General features: G+C 31.4%; 1 protein-coding gene across 1 annotated transcript in view; it reads right to left on the reverse strand.

The window, feature by feature from the left end:
* Positions 1 to 5,597: 5,597 nt before the first annotated feature.
* LOC125076327 overlaps positions 5,598 to 24,451 on the reverse strand; it is a 39,935-nt gene continuing 21,081 nt past the window's right edge. Inside the window, exon 2 of the mRNA XM_047688445.1 lies at positions 5,598 to 5,749. Within this exon, the coding sequence (XP_047544401.1) occupies positions 5,598 to 5,749 (152 nt within the window). The remainder of the gene's footprint in view (positions 5,750 to 24,451) is intronic.

Genomic DNA, 24,451 nt, shown 5'->3' on the forward strand with positions numbered 1-24,451 from the left:
AGGGATAGGTGTCAGGTTAGCTCTTTATGCTCTTTTTTCTCCAAGTGTGTGCCAAATTTCATGATGATCGATTAAGTAGTTAAGGCATTAAACGATAAAAAATAAACAAAACTCACTTTACATTTATAATTTTACTTATGTTGATGAATTTTCACTTAACACGTTAACTGTCTTCGTGCCCCTAATGTGGGGTCACGCACGATTTTACGACACGTTAATGCTCGACATTGAGGTCACGACTGCGACTATTTTTAGATAAAATTTCTAAGATAAGTCGGACTTACGCTCGTAATTTTTAAGTATTTAAGGATTCTTGATCAAGGTTTCGCAAATATGTGAGCAATGTTTTTTTTTATAGGACCAATTCCGATTCTTAATTACGAAACAATTGAAGTACGACTTATCTCAATATAACTTGGCGACCTCCGTGGTCGAGTAGTGTGTACACCGGTTTTCATGGGTACGCCACTCCGAGGTCTTGGGTTTGATTCAGAAAGTCGATGTAGAAAAAGTTCATTAGTTTTCTATGATGTCTTGGTCTTTTTGTCTTGTATTGTCTTGGGTCTGGGTGTTTGTGGTACCGTCGTTACTTACATCGCTTACTTACGTCGCTTTCGCTACTTACATTCGGATCAGAGTAATGTATATGATGTTGTCCAATATTTATTTATAACTAATATGTACGTATATTTTAGCAGCAGAGATAAGCAGAATAATCAAATAAAACATTTTGTATTTTTTTAATGTTGTATTTCCCATTTCTCAGCGCATAATACATACATAATGCGATGAGAAATGGGAAAGGCAACAATCGATGAGAGAGCATTGGACAGTCGTTGGACAGCGGTTGGATGAGAGGCTTATCGTTTGTGGTAGAAGCCACGAGGGATTGTCTCACATTTCAAACTAATTCATTTACAACTGCTGTTAAAAGAAGCTACAGTTATTTATCAATGTTTGTTTAATTGGTTTGACAGTATTCAACCATATGATGAATAACTCCATAATATTTGCAATGAATAGATTTGTTTAATTACTGTCCTTTCATATAATACAGCTTGTAATATTGGCTTCCCTATATTTCAATACGAATACATGTATTCATAATACGTCAGTAAGGTGAAATTATTTAAACACAATATAGAGATCATAAATATTAAAAATATGTATTGTGTAAATCTTTATTTCTAATACGACGCCTTCGACGTCTGCATCGACCAAATCTACTCATTTCCGTGCCAGTTCCACTGTTTCTGTGAGATCGTGGCAGTCAAGGGCTGTAGGTCTCATAGAAAGAGACTACGGCCTCTTCACACTAATCCCCTGGGCAGCATCGCCGACATAACTTTTCGTAGGAAGAGGACTCGTCGGACCTCGTGGACAGGGATCTACCTCTTCGTATTGATGATCCTTAACTTAAGGGGTACGTTAATATAGCAGTCAAAATATTTTCAATCTGAACCGTAAAGTGCCCTATGTCGTACAAGGTCCCATAGACCATAGTGAATGGGGGCCTATTTTATAAAATTTCAATGCTGTATATATTTATTTGCTGATGATCTTAAACCAATTAAATTCTTTAATTCTTTGGGAGTTGCCAAACACTTCATCGAAGCCAATTAACATTATTTTGGGAGGTAGTTTAAGATAAGAACGCCTTTTAATTGTGACAAATGTCACTATTATCGTCAATATATATTTGTTTCAATAGGAATAAAAAAGTACTCAGTCTTACAGTATAAGGAACCGGTTGCTAAAGGAAGTTGATAATGACTAGAGTAATTATTATTATTGACACTTTTAATCTTCTGTAAGAAGATCACAAAGGCAGAAAGAGCTTTTAATTCCTGTTTACATATGGCGTACTGTAAATTTCAAATTATTCTTTGCTAAAATTAAGAATTTTGGATATAGTATTAACGCTGCCGCAATACTTGAAACCCAATGCATATTCAGTGAATTTAACGAATACAAAAGAGCCCAATGTGCTATTCGAACGATTAATATAATGAATACCTACCTTTAGTATATTCATAGATTAGGCTATCTTAAAATCAATTATTTAAAATTGACAGTTTGAACAAGTTTATTTATAATTACCAAGAAAACAATATTAAACACCATTTCGTACTAAACTCTCTTAGAGTGATCTTAGTCACTATTCTCCATTACATTAAATAAAAAGAACGTATGGAATTGTTACTGGCCTTGTCTTAAGTAACGCTCGTTGGTGTTACGCATGTAGCAAATTGACATCATAATGATTTTACTTGACCGCTGAAACCGAAATAAATTTTAAATACAAACTTATGAAAGGCCAGTGGTGCTTGCCCAAACTAAAACCCGCAATCCTTAAAGACTTGCAACAAGATGCTAAGACGTGTTGTGTTTTAATCTACAATGTTAAATTTTCTCAGAAAACGGTAACCAGACTTATTTATTCACTTTTATAGCGGATAACAGAAAACATAACGTCACCTAAATGTCATTTTTGTTTTTAAATTTACAAATAAAATATTTACAACAACAAGTTTTTGGGACATTTAAATTTATTTTTATTTGTTATTAATAACTACAATACTACAGTAAAAATTTTTCGAGGGAGCAGAGTTCTAAAGAGTTTCGGTCATCGGTGCTTAAGAAGAAATTATTGATACATGTTTTTATGAAACGACTCTACCTATAAATGTTGTTTAGGGGGTGATTAGTTAAATAATGTTGTTTTTAATTATTTAGTATCTTTTTTTTATTTCTTAAATAAATTCCTTCTTCCTGGATAATCAAATCGCAACTTACTTATCAATTACATATACTTTTTTTCGAAAACTTTTGTTACATCTTCTATGCTATGCTTTTAATTTTGAATTACTCACTAGATTTCCACATCACATATTAGTTTGAAGACCTTTTAACTTCGTGTAAAACTATCCCGGATCGTTTTTTTTCAACATGTTAATCTCGATATTTTCCAAAAAAGGAGTAGAACTCACATATTCTCATTAATATCTTGTAAAAGATATTAAGATTACATATTAAATATAATGGGTTCTTTAATTTCATGTGTCATATGACAATTTTGAGAAAATTTGTCGTTTTCTAATCAGTTTAGTACTACTATATTGGTTCTGAATCAATGATATGTAATTACTATCATATGTTAAATATTTTCATCTGTAAGTTTCGGAGGATTGGCCAGATAGACAAAGGCTTGGAGGGCTAACAAACAAACGATAAATTGATCCAATCGATAGGAGTTTCCTATCGGTAATTGTGTAATCGGATGTTTGCCCTAGATAGCAGAACTTAAAAAAAAAGCTTGAATAATAGTTTAATGAACTGTGCTCAATGGATACGAAATGTGAAGTCCATTATAAACCAAAATCTATGCAGGCCAACCCACGGGCATAAATATCCAATCCAATAAGTAGCCCGTTAATTCCCATTAATATCAAAGGCTCTCCTCTAACGGAGTCTACTGTTGAAGAGAAGGTTTGGAATTTATTCCACCAGGCCGCTACAGTCCGGTTTAGTAGATACTCCGATACGTGTAAGTTCTGAATCTGCTCACGACGAGCTAATAAATATAAAATAATGTGATAGGCGTGCGTCAGATGTCAAACATTGATTAAAAATATTGAAGATTATCATAATAATATGTAGCAATGAAGTATTTAGTATAAGCATAACGCATACACAAAAAAAGGAAACGAGAGGCCTATCACGGGGCGTTTGCCGTCACGGCATACGACTTGACCTTACCCCCAAGCCGCGCTAATAGACGTTGCACATAAAAAGACCCTCCCCCGCCCCATAATTATTTACGTAAGATCCCAATTCTATTCTTTAGCCCACAATAGCACCTCATGTACTATAATATATTTCATACAAGTATTTGAAATGATATAACCCGCATCAATACCGAGACTAAACGTTTGAAACGATTCCGACGTGCGTTAGATAGTGTCAATAAGTAACAAACAGACTTACAGCTCACTGACGACTTCAACCTTTTGCTGTTGCTTGATATAAGAATTCGTATTTATTGATTTAGATTAAACATGAATCGTTTGCGATTTGTTATCTTCAAACATTCTGTAACGATATTTAGTTCGAATCAGTTTTCCACGAAGAGGACGAATTGTTATTCTCAGTTATCTGTATGACTTCATCTTTTAATCTATTATCAAACATTAATGATCTTTATTATTGTGTTTTGGCTTTAGGAGTGAAAGGCTCGGTGTAATTACAGGCAAAAGGGATAAAACATCGTATCAAAAGGTCATGGTTTACGGTTATGGGGCATGGTTAAGTAAATGCACGAGTTCCTATTTTTATATGTTTGTGTGGTGTTTGTTTTATAGGTGTCGATGCCTCTACAAGAATAGGGTGTACTAAAAATCCTCCAAAGTTATTACAGCAAAAACTTCTTTTGTCTTGTTATAACTTATTCAATTCCTCCTATTCGTGGAGGCTCCAGAGCTTCGGAGCCTTATTTATTTTGTTCTTACAAATATCGTACCATAAGAATATACGTATCATAAGTACGTGTTAATTGTGTCACAATCAAAGTTACTTACAAAGAATAAAAAAATCACAATCACATTTACAATCTATGGCACATAGGATCACAGCGAAGTTAGAATAACAAAGTTATGAGAAGCAATCAGAGCTATCAAGTTAGGCGACAAAGTACTCGTTAGGTAACTTTCCATGTAACAATTGCAATATTTGTGAAAGGAAACTGTTAAAGGAAAAATTAAATCAGAGACGTCTAATTAAATGGAAAAAGGGTTGATAACAAAAAAGAACTGGTTTTATATCCATGCAAGTACATGAACGTATGTTGAGTGCTCTGGGACAAAGGAGAATTCAGTTACGAAATAATTATGATGTTTCCTGTAACATTTATATTTTAGTTCATTACGCTTATTTACATAAACATAAGAGAAAGAAAAAACATCGTTTTGATTTGGAGCTACGAGTACGTAAATGTGAGCTGGCTTGACTTAAATGGATTTCAAAAAAAAAATTTAAAAACAATTACTCTTGCTGTTTACCATAAAATTTTATTTCTAAATCTGTGAACTTTTCATTATAATGTCAAAGCAGAATATGTCCAAGAAAGGCTTATATATACATGGCCAATCTTCTAAATCTATAGTGATGCAGTTCTTATAAATAAGGCTTGCTGTATCATCGATTAGTCCACCTGTTATGATATTATGTATATTATAAACCTACGATTCCCTATACACTGTAAATCTTACCAGTAACAAATTCGAAACTTGTGGTAGAACTTGATTCCTCAGAAAGCGACAATGACTATAGATCTGTTCACTAATTAAGACACGCGCTCCGATGTTTAATATCGGTGTGCATTAAACAAATATGGTATAGCTTGTTTTTTTTTTTGCTGTCTATAGTCTAACATTAGTCATCTCACGCATACTGACGCATCTTTTAAGCTCGAGCGTCAACTCATACTAATGCACACCGAAAATCTGTATTCAATTTTAAAAGAATACAAATATATAACTACTATAAGTTGGTTTACTACATTTAACAATCGAGTCGAGCATTAAGTATCGAATTTTGGTTTACTTGCCTTCAGTGGGCGTAGTCTGTTGGCTAGAATTGATGCGCGGGCGTTCTTCTCCAGCTGCAATATGCTTCCCGGTCCTGCGAGCTACAGGTCGCAATTCCCTGTCAACGTCACTGCCGTCTTCTTCTTCGTAACCATAATCCATTTCTGCAAAATGCAACATTACATTTATTCATACAAAAAAGAATATTTAGTAACACTAATATATCTCTTGAACGCAAAGTGCTCGGCTTTTATTTTTCAAGGAAAAGAATACTTTGCTTTTATTATATACTTTGTCTTAACAATTACTTGAGTTCGAACACAAAATTTCACATTTTATTCTTCAATCTTTCAGGAAACATGACGTAAATGACTTCAATATAATCAAATTGTACACTGAAATTAAATGTAGCTGGTTGATGGGGCCATTTTTTTTGTCTATAGGACGTGTCTGTAGGACGATTTTGTCTACGTTGTCAACGTGCCAATAATTATGGGATGTATGATATTATATTTCTAGTATTTGAACTAAGCGCTGGCTCAAGCACCCTGACAGAACAAACCTGCAATACAGGGAGCTGTTACGAATAGAAAAAGTGATGATCGAATGGTATACGGGTACACAGTTTAAGTGAATACGCTTTGCAACACATATTATATACAATTTAATAATAATTCAAAAGCTCATTTGTTTATATTATTATGCATTTTTTCTGATATAGGTAGGCGGACGAGCAAATGGGCCTCCAGGTTATTGGTCACCGCCGCCCATAGACATAGGCGCGGTAGGAAATATGAACCTCTACTTAGACTAAAAATGCACCGCCAACCTTGGTAACTACGAGGTTATGTCCCTTGTGCCTGTAGTTACACTGGCTTACTCGCATTTCAAACCGGAACACAATGAACACTAAGTATTGCTGTGTGACGGTTGAATATCACATGAATAGGTGGTACCTACCCAGACGGGCTTGCACAAAGCCCTACCCCCAAGTAAATGCAAGTCGGATTATCAGATTTCACATTTAAATTTCAACCTAATTAGTTACCTTAACCGGTCTATTCGCTTTCTAAGAACACAGCTACAGTATAAAAAACATTTAACGAGATTCAATAGCAAACAGGAGGCGCAATATAATAAAAAAATTGGGATATATTTGTTTTTTTTTTTTGTTACGTCCTTTTGTTTTGCATTGTTTGTTAAATTTATACAAATAAACATTCAATTCGTTTATATTGAATGAATAAGTGTGTTTTATTTCAATTATAGTTTCCGTGAAGTCAAACAAAATATTGAAATAAACTGACTCCCTCGACGGGTTTAATTCGTTGTATTAATGGTTGAATAAAATTATCATTGTAAAAGATTTTAGAGAGGAGGGAATAAAAATATTATAATTATTATAATCCTAGTATCCGACCCGACGTTGGAGGGAATCAAAATTCTAGTATGAATATTATCCCGCGATAATTTTTAATCAATGAAACATAATATAAACATTTGCCAATTGGTGATATCGCACCTAGAATTTTAAGACGCTTTGCGTGTTATATGTCATGAGATGATAAACATATCTTGTATATTACCTACGAATGTAATATTACTGGTTCAATTACAAACTCTTTACTAGGTTTTATTTTTTGGCGTTCAATGGAAAATTCCGCGAGATAAAACAATTTTCTTTCCGACTAAGCCGTATCAGACTGTTCAACTTGTAATTTTGAAAATAAAATATCTAATATAAAAGTTCCGAATTAATCAGATCCGAAGATAGAAAAACTATGACTTACGTCTTTATAATTAGAGTATGATCATTAAGCAATTAAAATTTCATATCAATCAAATATTTATACAAACAATAAATCACATTTTTATTCAAAAATACAAATAAAATAATATGTTAATCACTCATGATGAATAAACCTCATTAAACCGTGTCAAAGAAATTAATCATAAAATGACTTTATTAAACAATAATTCATAAAAAAACATATTTTTCAATATTCAAGAATGTAAGCAATATACGTACGCATGTAATGTACGATACGGATGTACGGTAAACTATTACCAACATTTATTTTATAAATTTATTACATATAATTTATATATTATATTACATACTATGGAGAGCACATACTATACAGATTGCCGGGTAATAATTGATACGGCGGCGGTTGAGTCCATTAATTCAATAGAGACTTCATTGCGAGTGTTCTAAAATGGTACTCGATTTAACCCGATACTCAGCTTTACTAGAAACGCCCGAGGTAAATATACATTCGAAATTGAATGTATTCTTGATACATGAATGAAGTTATCGCTATTTGTATGCGTACTATTCAATAATACCAGACGGCTTTAAAGCCTTGTACTTAGATTTTGTTGAAGTGAAAAATGCACACAATACAGTTCGCTTTTTATTGTAAGATTTATTGAATTGCATCTTTATTTATTACCTTATGTTACAGAATATCATTCTTTAAAAGGTCAAATAGTTTATTTATTTTGAATATTTATAAACAGTCATATTAAAAGTGTCTCTTGTTTATTTCTAATACAACATAAGCTAGAAAATTACTTATAATTGACAGAAGGATCAATCAAGCATTAATTTACGTCCGCGATTATGCTCACATATACATATACGCATATATATGCTTTCCTAAATACCTGATCATGTGTTTTCATAATTTCACTGAGATAGATATATATAATAAATGTTTAAAATAACTCATACGAAAGATTACTATAAAAAAATGGGTCAACTCTCTTGTGATAAAATGTAAGAAAATGACAGCTATTCGGTATGCCACGTGATCAAAACTGACAAATGGAATTAAATGGGACGATTGATCAATCCGTCGACGTTTCGAAAACGGTTTCAACGGATTTAGGAAAATAAATTGCTTAACCAGTTTTAGTAGTGGTTTCAATATTTTACTATGAGTATATTCAATTTCTCGCTTCTTATCAATCTATACTAATATAATAAATTCTGACTTAGAGGGGGTAAACAAATATCTGACCGATATTTGTTTAAGGACACGCGGGTAAGCGACTCCGGGTTTTCGAATCACTATCACACCTTCATCCAGTCCGCGATAGTGGTGTCCCATTCCCCATATTTCTTATCCTCCTTCCTAACCCTTACCCTCTCTTTGACCGGAGTCCTATTGGACTTGAACCAGCCGTTAAGTTTGAGCGATTTAGGTATCTTGGATCCATCCCACCTGAGTCCGGAAGCATCAATCACGACGGTCAAGCAAGATGTAACTGCAAAATACCGCCAAGCACAAGGGTAGATATACAAGAGCGTCATCCGACCGATCCTTCATATACGAAAGCTGTCTTAGAGTGAATATCTCAGAACACTCAAGATCTTTATATTCTGGAGATAAAAATGCTGAGATGAATGTGTGGCGTAACGCGGGCTGACCGCATAAGCAACTCGTTCATTCGAGGCAGTCTCGGGTTCCGCGATATAGCGGATAAACTCCAAAAGCATCGTCTGGAGTATTATGGCCATGTCACGCGTCGGCCTAATTACAATGTTGGAAAAAAGTGCCTTTATATGAGAGCCAATGTATGGATGACTTACACAATATAACGATAAAGACCGTGCAATATGGAGTAGGCTTAGTCGGAAGGCAGACCCTGGAAATAACCGGGATTGATAACAGCCAAACTACCAAAACCAAAACGCGAGCAAAACGGCAACTGGTAATGTACACAAGTTGCTGAAGATAACAAAATTGAATAAATTGGCAGACACACAGAGTTACTTTCGCATTTATCATATTAGCATAGATTGACATGACATGTGTAAATTTCATGTTCTTGTCAATGTATAAAATATATATATATGTATTATATACATAACATACACATATAATTGCATTTAACTAACATGACTTTATTTCAAGAAATTGAAAAAGAGTAACTACTGTGTTTCTTGCCGGTTCTACTCGGTAGAATCTATATTCCTAGCCGGTGGTCGCTTTACTTTAAATAGTTTGTTAAACGACGATTCAAAAGTGATACATATACATTTATAGGTATGTTTTTAAATATCTGTACCTTATAAATTAAAAAAAAGTCCTAATTATTAAGACTATTTTGCAGAATAAATTAGTACTGCATAGTAGACATAAATAGAGATTTTAATAGAATATCGCACGTAAATAATACGAGGCTAAATTCATTATTAGCTTATACATCATAAGCAGGGATGTTATTAAAGTTTGACAGGGTGGTAAGTGATGTGAACGTAAATTACATTTACCAAGTTGTAGCCACCGGCTTCGTCCCTGTCTCTTTTTTTTGTACATAGTTTTTTATACATATTAATTAAGTGAATCCTAGTGAACATAGTTGGTATATAATTGAATAATTTAGATGTATTTTAATTTAGATTTATTAACTTTTTTATATGGATTATATTTTATTTTGAAATCATCAAAGGACGAGATCGTAGTCCCATGAGACGTGATTTAGTAATATCATCATTATAGTAGAAAAACAAATTTGCTTACCGATGTCTGTCTGTCCCTGTGTATGCTTTCATCTTTAAAATTACACTACGTATTTTGATGCGGTTTTTTAATAGATATATTAATTCAAGATGGTTTATATATATGCACAATATAGTAGAGAAATACTTAAGAGGTTTCCGAAAGTGATGAAAATAAACACATTTTTAGTGCTTACTCGCAAACGTTGGCTGAACCCTACAAGATAGATCTAAATAATGTACAGTATTGCACACCTTAAAAACTACTTCAAAAAAGTCCGCGATGATAGGTATATGTCTCCTAGGGTTATAACCCTTAATAATCATTTTTTGTTGTTTACTTTTTACGATAAATTAATTCTTATCCATTTAAGTACTTTAAATACATTGTGCATTTAATATACATCAATATGGCTCTTTACAAGGTGTAATTTAAATAAATATTTTCGAAGATATTACAGATTTAAAACGCAGGGAAATAGCGGCTTGTATTGTCTAAAGACTGAAAAATTGTGATAGTTGTATATAAGGACATACTATAGTATATTATTTAGTATCAGTATTGAACCCGTGCGAATCCGGGTCGGGTCGCTAGTTTATTTATAAAACATAGTTTATTCGGATGACTATTTTTGGTCCCAATTTATTTATATCTAAAAATATATTAATTCTTAGTATCCTTATCAAGGTAGTTCTTAAGACCTATTTTTTATTCGTTAATGCCACGAGATAATCTTTGGAAAGGCGTGTTTTTGTATTATTCGTATATAATGTCTGTAAAGTTCTTTATCATTTTTCTTAGGACTAAACCCCTCTCTGTGTATGTATAAAATCAATACTGTTATAAATAATTTTATAAATAATTTATTGGGCTAAAAGGATTCACTAAAATAATATATTTATGTACTTAAATATTGTATGGCCGCTGTTCTGTGGGTACAGTCTGTTATTACTAGTCACGATATTTTAATGCGATTATTTTCATACCACAAAATGCTCATATACTCAAATAATGGTTAGAATTCAATTCAAAAATATTATTTACATTGAAATAATCTCACCTGCGTAATAGTTTACCAATTATTTTCTTTGTTTTATTAATTTAAACGCGCTTATCTCTGAAACTACAATTCGGATTTTATAAATATATTTTATATTTGATAACCCACTTCTTGATAAAAATGATATTTGACATTACGCTACGGACTACGTGGGCGGAACAGGAAGTATCAGAATAAAATGATTGTAAAATAGTTTTGTTTGTGAAATGTGAAAAGTTAAAACTATTTTATCTAACTCCGAAAATATTTCGGACATTTTTTTCACTTCCACAGTATACGTTTTAATGTGTGCTCTCCCTTTGGGCGTTTCCATTTGGTTAAAAAAGTAATAAAAATCAATACAACTGAATGACTGACGATTTGTCGATTAAAATAAAACCAGAAAACAGAACTAAGCTATTATCTCGTCTTTGTTATCTAACAGGCGAGGTTTGATGCAAACAAAACAACTTGTAATTTAGCGGAAAATGCATTCTGGTGAACATAATTTGCGGTGTGCGTGTACAACGAAGTGTAATTTAAGTTGTTTTTTTTTGGAACATTTGACAACAAAATACAATACAATTTCTAATGAAAGCTTCTACGTTCACATAAAATATCTTTATAAAGTTCTGTTTTTAAAAATATATTTAAAAGTGTATATACATATACAGGGTTTATACAGTCTGGACGGGAGTAAGCTTTAGCACAAATATATGTTCGTAGTCGGAGCGAGATTGGATGGGATCGATCCAGTATTTCAGCCCCTCGTCGTTTGCTTTAATCATTTCCTTATCAACGCGTTAACGTAAAAACATCAATTTTAATGACAAATATTTATTTAATAGTTTTATGTACATATCCATTACATTCGATTTAAAATTAAAACCTCACATTCGCTTGTTATATATATAACCAATCATTATACAATTTTGCTTCCACGATGTCAGAGAGGACATAAGGACTCAACACCTGCGCGCGTTCCCCTCGCCCGCTTAGTCTCAAGCGGAAAATAGTTCGATATAAACTTTTAATATTGTTAATGCAAATGAGAATGCAATTTGTTTTTTTTTGTCAAATATTACTTATTCGATTAACAAGACATATTTAATGGAGGAATGAAACGCTCCTTCTCCTTCTTCAATTATGTATGTTAATAAAAATTACTATAAAATACAAGAACTATTATTAAGTTGTCTTCGTCGCGTTATCGACAGGTGTCTAATAAAATTAATTTTTAAAATTGTTTTTTCAACTCACAAGTAAGATAAATTTTGTTAGCAAGATGTACCTAATTTATTAAATATTGTAAACTAGTTGATGGCCGATTCTTCGCTCGCATTTTAGGTGTCGGTCGTCTAGTATTAGGCATAAACGAGCAGCCTATGTCTTTTTTGGGGTTTAAGCTTGCTTTATACCGAATTTCATCCAATTCGGTTTTGTGTGTGGCCTTGAATAGATTAGTAGTAGAAATAGTTATTGTAAATAAATCTTTAAACATCCAAAAAAACGCAAATAAGTCTTTATTTTATTAACCCATAGGTAAATATAACATTAGAATACATAATAATACAAGTAGAAGATTCACCTTGAATATCTATAAAACAGACAATTTTGCGGCGGCATCATATATTTTTTACTAAATAAAAGAGAGTAAAAACTAATAGGTTTAAAAATCTCAAGACGTCGTCTGAAGAGATCAATTTAACAAGTGAATAAATAAGGCTCGAGTCGTAAAGTAAATTCTCAGTACGATCGCCATACATAGTAGATATTATTTTAATAAACTTTTACAAAGTCGAGCGAAGTTGCTAAATATCAAATAATTAAAAACGTAATACTGACGATAAATTACCCCGGCAACTGTAAATTTTAATTGGTGTTTAAATTAAAAAGTGAATATTGTGAAGTTGCAATCACTAATTTACTACAAGGCCGAAAAATAATGCATGCTCTGCGGCTTTACCTACAAATGTTGTTTAGGAGGTGCTTCGTTACTGAGAGATCTCTTCTACTTTCGAACGTCGAATCAACTTAACTATGCACACGCTATACACCGTTTAAAAGTAAGACCTTATATTTCTATTGAAGTAATTCCCTAGTTGGCAATAGATCTCGAGGTCTCGGTTTCGAAGCCCTACTGCGAAAATCGAAATCGGTCACAAGGACATTTTCGTAATTTATTTGAGTAATAATATTATGTTACATATTGTAAAATATTAGTTAAACTGAAATAAAGAAAAGCCTAAGCCTGAGATGAATAAATAACCGTTGCTCATTAGGTATTGAAGTCACTCGTTTTTTTTCGTTAATTTAGTATGAATTTTGAGAAGTTTTGACATTGTTCCATCAAATTATTTGAATGAATATGGATACTCATGCTAGATTTTCATTCAACATATATGTGGCGACCATAGCATGGAAGAGGCAGCGTGGGTAGGCCCCCACAAGGTGGTCCGACGACCTGGTTGCGGGCTGCACAAAACCGGTCGTTGTGGCGATCTTTGGGGGAGGCCTATGTCCAGCAGTGGACGTCCTTCGGCTGACATGAATATGGGTTTCTGTCTTCCTTCCCGCCAAGCAACCAATTTTAAAATCAAATTGACTGCAATGGAATCACCATCACAAAAACCATATGAAATGAATATTCACCTCTTTTAGACACTGAGCCTAGTATTTGTTATACTAAAAGAATCCACTAACTGATATAAATAAGACTTTAATCATTTTTTTATTTATATTTGCTTTCAAAATCCCATCGGAAAAAAGATAATCAAACACAACGTGCGAATATCCAATATTAAAACTCGGTTTTTATCGAATAATTGAATATAAAATACAGGAGAATTTCTAACGTTTCGTATGAACGATTTAATCAACTGTAGTTTGAAAAACAAATGAATGTGAAGCCCTTATAGATTCGGGTATTTAATCCACAGTCAAATTCAGAGACTTTCACGTACCAGATTATACGTAAACAATACTACGTAAGAACTACGTAGATATGTCGATGTGGGCAAATATTCCATATTCCTAAAAGATTTTATTTTATAGAATCACAAATTGATGATACTTGTATAGGAATTTATATAGTAAAGTAACTAAGTTGCGTGAAGAAATGTGAGAGGAACATTCCAAGCTCAACTGTGATAAGTCTCTAAGTTTATAAATATCTCGGAAATGTTTACGATACTCAATGTCATACTATGGTATTGTTCTATAGTAAGATGAATTGTGTTTCACCCACGCTATATATAAATCAAAAAAGACAACACAGTTCGGTACCTTTCTCTACTTTGTACGTCAATCGATATTATTATATTATAATCTTTATTTTTGTTCGTTAATTTTTTTAAAGTATTCAAATAAAAGTTAGTTTTGTAAAGGTTTTCTTGAGACTAATTTTTTTTTTTTTCAGTTTTGGCTGGATATTTTTCAGTCTATTTATTTCATACTGTTGCCCCATCGCTTGCTTATTAATTTACAACCATTTTGTTCTTCAATAAGGTTTCCCAGCTAACCCGGCCAGGCTTGCCCTGTGCCGAAGAGCATAGTGCTTAAAGAGACAACTACGTGGTCAACCGCAATAACGTGTATTTTGTTTATCATGCAAGCCCAGCACAATATAATATGCAACATTCAACGTTGAAACTTAACTGGCGATAATTGTAGGGATTTCGACTTATGAACGTGTATACAATCTTAGTTAAGCCAGACTTAAAATATGATTATCACAATTGAATATGAATACAAAATTACTTGTGCTATTGACCAATGAGCAGTTTTCTCGTGAGGAAATCTAGAATGCAGGAGTCCAACCTAGAATAGAGGAGCTATGTAACAGTAGCACTTATAAAGCAATCATAATTATATGCATATAAAATAATTCGTGTCTTTACAATTGGCCGTTGTTTAGAAGTGTAAAGTTAATTTTAAGTGTAAAGTTGTAAACCAAAGAAAAGCTTGAATTTAAGCGTATTGGTCAGATAATGCCTTATATGGATTGACTTAAGTAAAGAATTTTATAAGTAACAAAATTATTCGACAATTTTCATAGCTTTACCATAAAAGTATCCAACTACATAATTTACACACCTATAAAAGTAAATTAAGTGAGGAAAAATGCTCATTACACGGTATCAACGCGTATCAAAGTCAAAAGTATAAAAGTCGATGATATACTCGATAGTTTATCATAATTTAATTAATGTTCGCGGCGGCTATAAGCTGAATGGCTGATTAATCCTTAACTAGATTGAAGTTTAATACAATATAACATATTACATACAAACAAAAATTCATAATTGTGATTACAGCATCAGAAAATAACAATTGATTTATTAAAATTTTCGAATAACAGGTGTTCGCTTAGTAGACAAAATTTAATCGAAATTATTTCTAAAAATTGAGGAAATAATATATTATAAATTCATCATCGGTTAATTGGACTGAATTTAATTATGTCACACGTTACGTACTTCCAGTTAAAACATTTCATATAATTTATATGATAAACAAAACACTACCATCAAACTATATAGCAAAAGTAAAAATAAATATGCTAAAACTTTCAGTCGATATCACAATTTATTTTCAATATATGACATGGCAATAACGATTTGGAATTCCATTCCATACATTATTTTCGTCTGTTTTTATATGTATTCTTCTGGCGAAAGCATTTTGCGGTTAATACAAATCGTCGAATTCCTAGCCTTTGTTATACTTCGGGCATATTTGCCGGTCAAACAAAATAGTCGAAATATACTGCATTCGTGTATTTGATGCATCGGAGAATGGATACGCTTTTACCATATGAGAATCAATCAACTTTAAAAGTTTAAATATTTTAAAAGTCTGCAGAAAGATTAACTCGTATAATATATATTATTATTTATTTCACTATTTTAATAAATAAATAAATATAAATCCTCTTTGTAGCCTTTTTCCGCGATTTGCAACTCGGAGCTCCTGAATTTTTAACTTATCGATTTTTACTGAAATTTATCCCGTTAGCCGACTTTATTAATTTTTTATTCCCGCTCGCAGGGCAACAATATCGTTTACGCTTCTTTTTGCACAGCTTCTGAAGTTCCAGTTAAAATATTTACCGGCTTTGTTGTGTTTTTATCCTTTATTATGGCTTTTAGTAGCAGGTTTGGTTTATTCAATAAAGTGCATGAGATAATCCTAAACATTATCAACTTATTCTCTGTAAAACCGAGCGCTTGTTCCTTAATATTATGAATTCCAAAATAACTATCTCTGAGTGTATTATAAACACTCATGAACCTAAACCTATTTTAATTTAGTAAAACGCAAGTTTTCAAATTCCTAATTTATAGTATTATTTCTGGTGTAAATGAACATGTAAGCTCCTCAAAAATGTAATGAAAACTTTATGGTGTTGCCGTAGTTTTTTCCAATTGAAATGTGAACTATACTATGAATGCGTACAAATAACAAATAGTGATATGAAAGTTCTTTGGAATAAGTCCACAATGGGAGTTAGAAACGTGTAGATTATATTATTCATTTAAGTAAGATTTTTAAATATGTATTTTGTATTTATAAATTTAGGTTAAATATCTTATCTATTAGTTACAATATTCTTGCTGAAAGTATAATATTTATAGATCTAACTAATATATTTATATTAAACGTTATATAAAATATAACGTTTCTATGTCATTTTACAGAAAAAATAAATTATCAAATAAGTAGTAAGTGTACACGGCGCTGCAGCCACATCCGCGCTAAATATTGCTATCTCGACGTCAGTTGATTGTGACGGTAAAATATAAATTTTATGCATACATAATAATATCTGAGGACACCTTATTTTTGTAACATATGCAGCATATTATGAATAAGATTTTAGTGAATAATATTATTACACAACTAAAAGCACTTCAAATTGCATTTAATTTAGACTATTGACGTGACATGTTTTAGTTTTACGTTCTGGTAACCCTAAATATAACAATGTGTATTTTTAAAAATATAAATAGAATTTAAGATACAATGCAAATGTGACCAGCTGTTCAGACGTGTAATGTACACAAAATGTTGTCGTTATAGTCTGCAGTAATGCAACACGCGGTTTTTATTCATATTATAAAATAAACTTGCGGACCGACGGGAGCGCGAGCAGTGCATGTACGCGAAGTCTAATATTTGATGTAGTTTCGTATAACGTAAATTTATAGTTATAGAAATAGGTGCTTAACACTTAACGTCATATCTTCTTTAGACGGACCTTTCATTGCTTTGCGTCGATTATAATATCAAAAGAAAAGCATCAAAAATTTTAAAGAAATACTCCATATTTGTTTTGAATATACTCTTAATTAATATCCGTGGTCGTTATTGTTTTATCGCTTGTATTGAATCGAATAGTTACTAGGTAAAAGAAAATCCTATAAAAAAATGAATTGACTATAAATAAATAAACGGGATAGAGGCAGTCAATTTATGTACAAAATGTTAAATACTATTTTTTATATATGTACATATGTATTCATATTCGATGACGTTAGTGTGATGCTGGAATACAATTAAAGTATCAGAAATTACCATTTATATTGTTAAGCAAACTAATATTTACTTACCAATGTCAAATTAATATGCATATATCTTCAGCTATGCAGATGTAAATTAGTAATACCAATAAGTTCGTCTTATTACGGAAATTATAATTGAGAATATCCTACATGAAATTATTCATTGATCGTTTAATAGAATCAATTTGTTTCTAAATTTCTATAGTTCAAATAAAATTGTTATGTTGTAATAAAAGTTCGCCTACTTTGTACGAAGACTTGTAAACTCACTATCAGTCAGGATATAATACATATATGTTTTTTTTAATTAACATAACTTTGTTTTTAAAATGTTGGAAAGGAACAACTTCAAAGTTTTTTTTGTGGTTCTGGTTCTTCTTGGTGGAATCAACATTCCGAACTGGTAGTAGCTTTACATATAATAAAATAATATACATATAAAAAGACGATTCAAAAAGCTTGTGTGGATAAAATAGATACAGGTTGTTTAATTTTCACATATGTAAATATTTACATAGATATTAAAATTCTAGCAGTAAACAGAGTAACAGAAATGAAAACAACTAACGAAATTTAAATTTTGTTTATCGGATTGTGTATATAACTTTGATTAGTAAACTGACTAATTATGTATTGTTTACGTGTTTGAAAATTTTGCAGTATTTATTAATGTGATTATAGGCGATAGTTGATTGAGCGGACCTAATGATAATACCAATAAATTATACCTAAGCACGTGTTGCGATAATCGATTGTCGCCTCTGTGTGTATTCAATTCACGATGAAGCTGTCTAGCAAACATGTGGATTCCGATTGAGAACTGAATATTAGCATATTATTCTCAAGTTAACAAACATCATTTTCGTAATTATACACATGATTTATGATCTTTGCCTAAAAAATCTTTGCATTGATCAGAATCAATGTCCAAAAACATCATATTTCAATTCAATCTGATTTTCCAATCATTTCATGGTTAAGTCGTTATCGTGGCGCGGGTCGTAAAATCACATCTTTAATATGTTAGATTCGCTTGCCTCCAACCAAAATTAAAAATTGAAGATAACTTTATTCGTGAATGTGGCTTATATGAAGGTTCAATTGATCACATATTTTTTTAATGTCCTAAAGATTCTTAATATGAACCTTCAATTTCATTAATCTTCCTTCTGACATTAGTTGACTCCTCTTTTCAATGTAATTATTATTCTATTATTATTCTTATTTTCTATTCCAGTAATTAATTCATTTAATTATCATATTGTTCTAGATAATATCTACTACTTTATATTACTAATTATCACCGATTATCCTCATACGTGTCATCTGACTTCTACGTGACGTTAGCCGAATATTTTGCGTTCAACGATCATAGATACACGATATAATTGAAAATATAAAACGTCGTCCATAAAATAGTTAAGTTACACATTCTTTGTTATAATTAGTGTTATATGGACAAGTCAGTTGAAATAAATTGTTAGAGAAAGAATAGCCTAAAAATGAGATCGCGATCTCTATGTGATGGAGTGAAGTACAAAATTTAGACGGCTTTGTACTCCGTATTATAATAAATATGTAACTTTTTGGCACTAATAACTATATCAGACATCAACAATTATATATTCATGTATTTTGCCTATCTTATGCCTAATAACTATATCAACAAGCAAATATGGTTTATGAACATGTTGTTGACAAGATACGTAGGTTAATCTTGCTTAACCTAGAGGAATAAGTACATCCACATATCGATCACGTAATTGCCTTAACCTAAGTATGATAGCAGGAAATTAACCCAAAAACAAAATCGTTTCCTCACGACCTTTTTCTTCGCCCTCGAGCACGAGATGAATTACAAACACAAATTTATTTCATGAAAAATCAGTGGTTGCCTAGATTTGAGCCCGAAAACCTCGGTTAAGATTTACACTTTCTAACCACTGGGCCATATTGGCTTACATATTGTGCCGACAGTGTGTTTCTTGTACGAGTAACGCTCATTGCAAGACTTCGAATCAGCATGTCTTGTAAAACTGACTGCTAGGACTCTTCTAATATAATAATCTAGTGATTACATTATTATATAATAATATAATAATTTAATATGAATAGGCCAATATAACACTGCCTTATAGCGAAATATAATTTATCCCTAAAATATGTGTGATGGAAAGTAACATCCATAACAACAGAGTATCTGCCAAATGTGGTATTTCTAACAATAGAAGAATGTATTATATTTAACCTCTCACAAACTATACTGAGTTGATAATATAAAATAACATTTTATAAGTTCATGATATTACTACCATTACCGAAGAACTTAGCTTCGGCTAATCGGCTTGAGTAATAGTATATTTGTGGATAGTAGATTCGAATTGACTGTGTAGATATCAAATATTTTAAAAAGACGAATAAGAAAAGTGTCCCGTTTATTTATAATTAATTTTGTACGTAAGAAATAATATTTTTTATTATAATTACAAGTAAGTAGTAGCGTAGTTAGTTAATCATAAACTCAATATAAACCTATATATATAATATATAAAAACATTTAAGAAGTTCTATGACTTGTTGTCGGCCATTTATCCGGGATTGTCTACACGACTCTGGGAAGTCGTTATGTTAAAAAGGCGTTGATTATAAATAATGCAACTAAAAATTAACTTTTCCTACCTTTTCAAACAAACGCTTTCTCTCTGAACTTTAAAGCAAGTTTTAATGAGACATTTAAAGACAGCTTCAAAGTCGTCGTTTCTCTATTAAAATAAAATGTTGCGTTTGTATTTTCCATATTTCTTAACATTATTTCAATAAATATAATTTATATGTAACATACACGATCTTTTTAACTCGAACGCGTACAAAGCAACGCGTCAGCATAAAGAATCGATATCCATAAATCTGGTTCGTTATGATAACATATACAAATAGCCTATGTACCCAATAACAGCACCTGAGGTGTCTGAGGAAGCTAATACGTGCCACGAACGCTGTTGCATATAGAATTTCACTATATCCTATTTATAAAACGCATTTCTATCGAGTTTAAAGTGAAAGCAATTTAACGAGACGTATCCTAAATAGCTCCAGCTAAATATCTCTGTAAAAGCTTAAGGTACCTTTAATGTGATGTACTGTCGCTAATAGTCAAGAAAACTGTTGCTTTATAGTAATAAATGACATATTAATTTCATTGAACGTAATACGTCAAGAGTTCTTCTTAGATACAGACTCATAATGCGACTGCGGTAACAACTAAGCTATGAGTATACCTAATGATATATATTTTATCAACACTAATAACTCTAAAGACCAATATACATACATAAAACTTACACCAAAAGATGAACTGCGTTTCCCGGAAGGTTTTTGAATATATTTATTTGTATATAGTTTATTGTATATTAAACATGTGTTCGCAGCTTTAAATTTAGACTATTGACGTGACAAGCGCGAATTTCATGTTTTGTATAAAATAAATAAAGTTGTCAGTCTGTAAGTTCAAGTGAAGTAACATATTCAAAGCGTTACAGCAAACAGTTCTGCTCGAGCCTAACTTAATGTAAATTAGCCATGCGAACATACAACAATACGTACATATCAAATAACGTTTCGTTTAGCTACAGCCGAATTTAAACTGTCTCATTATTAACATAAAGCTTAAATTAATTTAAAACCAATTCGCAGTATTATTCATTTATATATGATGTATTTTAAAGCAATTTGTTACAACAACATGTTATTTTAATCGAATATGACAAAATTATTTATAATAAAAATATTTTCATAAATAATTCTTTGACTGATATTATTTTTTAAAACAATTAACGTACATGATATTTTTTATGATATATGACGCCCGGCTGATGTGATATTAATTATTGAAATAATTTATAATTAAAGAACACCATACATGTTTTTTCATAAAGTTTTGTTAATAATTTTTTTTTTTTAATTATATACAGCACACACAAGGTGGTAAGGCGGCGTTTGAAGAGGACGTCATCCCGCTGTCACGTCCCACGAGATAGGTCAACATCTAACAAAGTTATGAGATTTTCACCATTCACCAATATTCATTGCAGGATTTTCGATACGTGGTATTTCACAAGATTACACATGATGGAGTTACTGTATATGCATTATTAATGAATCTTTCGGACAGGTATATGAGTATGATAGTAGTACCGTGTAACACTAAACGTCATACAACTGCAGTATAAAGGCCGTCGGTCAGGTCACCCGTTGAAACCTCCGCCGCGTCGCAGACTACTTCCGTGCAATATAATTTTGCATTTCAGTATTCCGTTTACAATTCACATATTTTCATACAAACGATTATAATCAATAGTTTTCCGTTCATTAGCATAAATACAAAATACTTCTTACTAATATTACGTAATGAGATATTTTAATATATAAATTATAAATGAAATTCATTATTAATAATAATAATATGAAGTCATAAAATACGTAATATGAGAATGTCATATTTAATTTATCTAAATAGTATAATTGTTTAAAAACTGGATGCGCTATTAACAACGATTATTATGGATTATATGTGGCTTATAGTAATTAGGTTACTTTTTTCGAGAGCAGTGAAATGTCTCTTGGCCAGTGACCTCCAATCGATTTATGCCCCAACCTACTCGTACGTACTCATACATAGCCTACGTCCATGACGAATGTATGCGGGACAATAGGGTTTTCTACTATGTTTGAAAAAGTACTCGAAAATTTTGAAGTCACTAATAAAAAGCTACAAAACATATATATCGGCAAAATAAACACGTTTCTTCTTAAATTTTAAACCTTTTTTAATCCAGGAAAAACGTTGTCAGTAGTTTTTGTTAGCGTCATATTGCTATAAACAAAATGTTAACAAAAAAACTAACTTAAAAAAAACACTAAATGCACTAAAAAGTAAAAAAATAATTGCATATACTCTACACACGTTAATTCTAACACAACACATCTATGAATAACAAACAATGATCAAAGCATTTTTTAGAGTTCCCCTAAGTAAAATGAAAAATATTAGACTAATTTAAAGTCGACTAACTATAATATAATGTAGTTATAATGATTGTTAGTTTTGGAGTCGGTGTCAGCCAAGAACACTACAATATACCTAGCAAAAATAATACAACAGACAATATCTGCGACCTTGAAACGACGTAAATACCAATACCTAATCAAACCAAACAAACGAAATAAATAAAGTTGATGATAACATAACATACATTTACTATGAAAGTTGATAGATATGTACCTAGCTGTTTACAATGAACTGACAGTTTTTGCCTATGCGACGTCACAACGTAGCGGCTCATGTTTTAGGTCACGTGATATACAGATTAAAAATTACGACTTGAAACAATAATGTGCTTTTATAATTCAAAATTAGAGTATTTAAGAATATTTCTACATAAATTTTAATTTTATTATTCATTTTTAACTAGCAAAAGTACCCTATTGCTTGTTCTTAATGGTTTGAACTATTAATGTTATTTCATTGTATATATCCTTTATTTATACCCCTTGTATTATTTACCGCTAAGGTTTCCACACAAACAATTTTATAATAAAAGTAAAAATAAGTTATTTCTTAAGGTACAGAAATATTAGTTCCAATGAACGTAGAAAAGGCGTACCCGTATCTTTTCAATTTAATGACCGTACTTTAATATTAACTGCACTGAATATTGGTTTCAATTCCCGCTATTTTATTATTATAAATACGAAACGTATTTGAAATTATTATTCATTTACTTATAAATTCCTTTGGATATATGTATTTTACTATTAAAAATTGTCCTTAAATTTTTTAATATTATTGTAACGTCTTTTCATGTAATAATTTCCACCAATTTCTATTAAATATGTTTGTTTTGTTTAATTAAATTAAATTAAATATGTTACAATATAAAATTTCGACGAGGAGAATGTTAAAGCTTATGTGTTTTAGCTCACCATGGTGCTCCTGTGAGAAATTTTCTACTGAAACATGCAAGTTTCCTTACGATGTTTCTCTTTATTTATTACTAGCTGAACCCACGGCTTTTCCCGCATGAAATTAATAAAACTTTATACCATACAAACCTTTACCCTCGTTACCTCACGCCCACACATATATAGATTGATTCCGCATTTAAACATCCAGCCGCCTTTTCAATCCATTAATAATTTTCGTAATAAAAACTGACCCTTGTCTTTGACTCAAACTATGTTCATACTAAATTTCATTTAAATCGGTTTAGTGGTTTAAGCGTATAGAAGTTACAGACGGAGTAACTTCCGTATTAATAATATAAGTAGAGATTATAATTACTAATGAAGAACAATAAAACTCAGAGCTGCCTGCTCGGATTTTTAGTTGTCGTATTCGGTTAAGTGTGTATAGTGAAATATGTTTCTGTAAATTGTATCGAAATATTTCTACAATGACTCTTTAGAAAAATGTACGTTGCTGTCTGAGAAAAGGTTGCGGAAGTACTCGTCTCACAATTACTAGGATTTATTATACTAGAGACAATACAAGGAATCTTTCAAAGCAATTTTCTTAATAGAAAATAACAATGCAAGTAAAATCATTTGACCAATGTATCCGGATTACTAGTTTGATTAAAAAAAAAGTCTGTTTTAAAAGTGTTGCATAATTTTATTTTAAATTAATTGACACAATTATACATAATCAATGTTCCGTTGATTATTATATTTGTGTGCATTAACCGAACTAATATT

This window comes from Vanessa atalanta, chromosome Z (genome assembly GCF_905147765.1).
Source record: "Vanessa atalanta chromosome Z, ilVanAtal1.2, whole genome shotgun sequence".
In the NCBI taxonomy this organism is placed as follows: Eukaryota; Metazoa; Arthropoda; class Insecta; order Lepidoptera; family Nymphalidae; genus Vanessa; species Vanessa atalanta.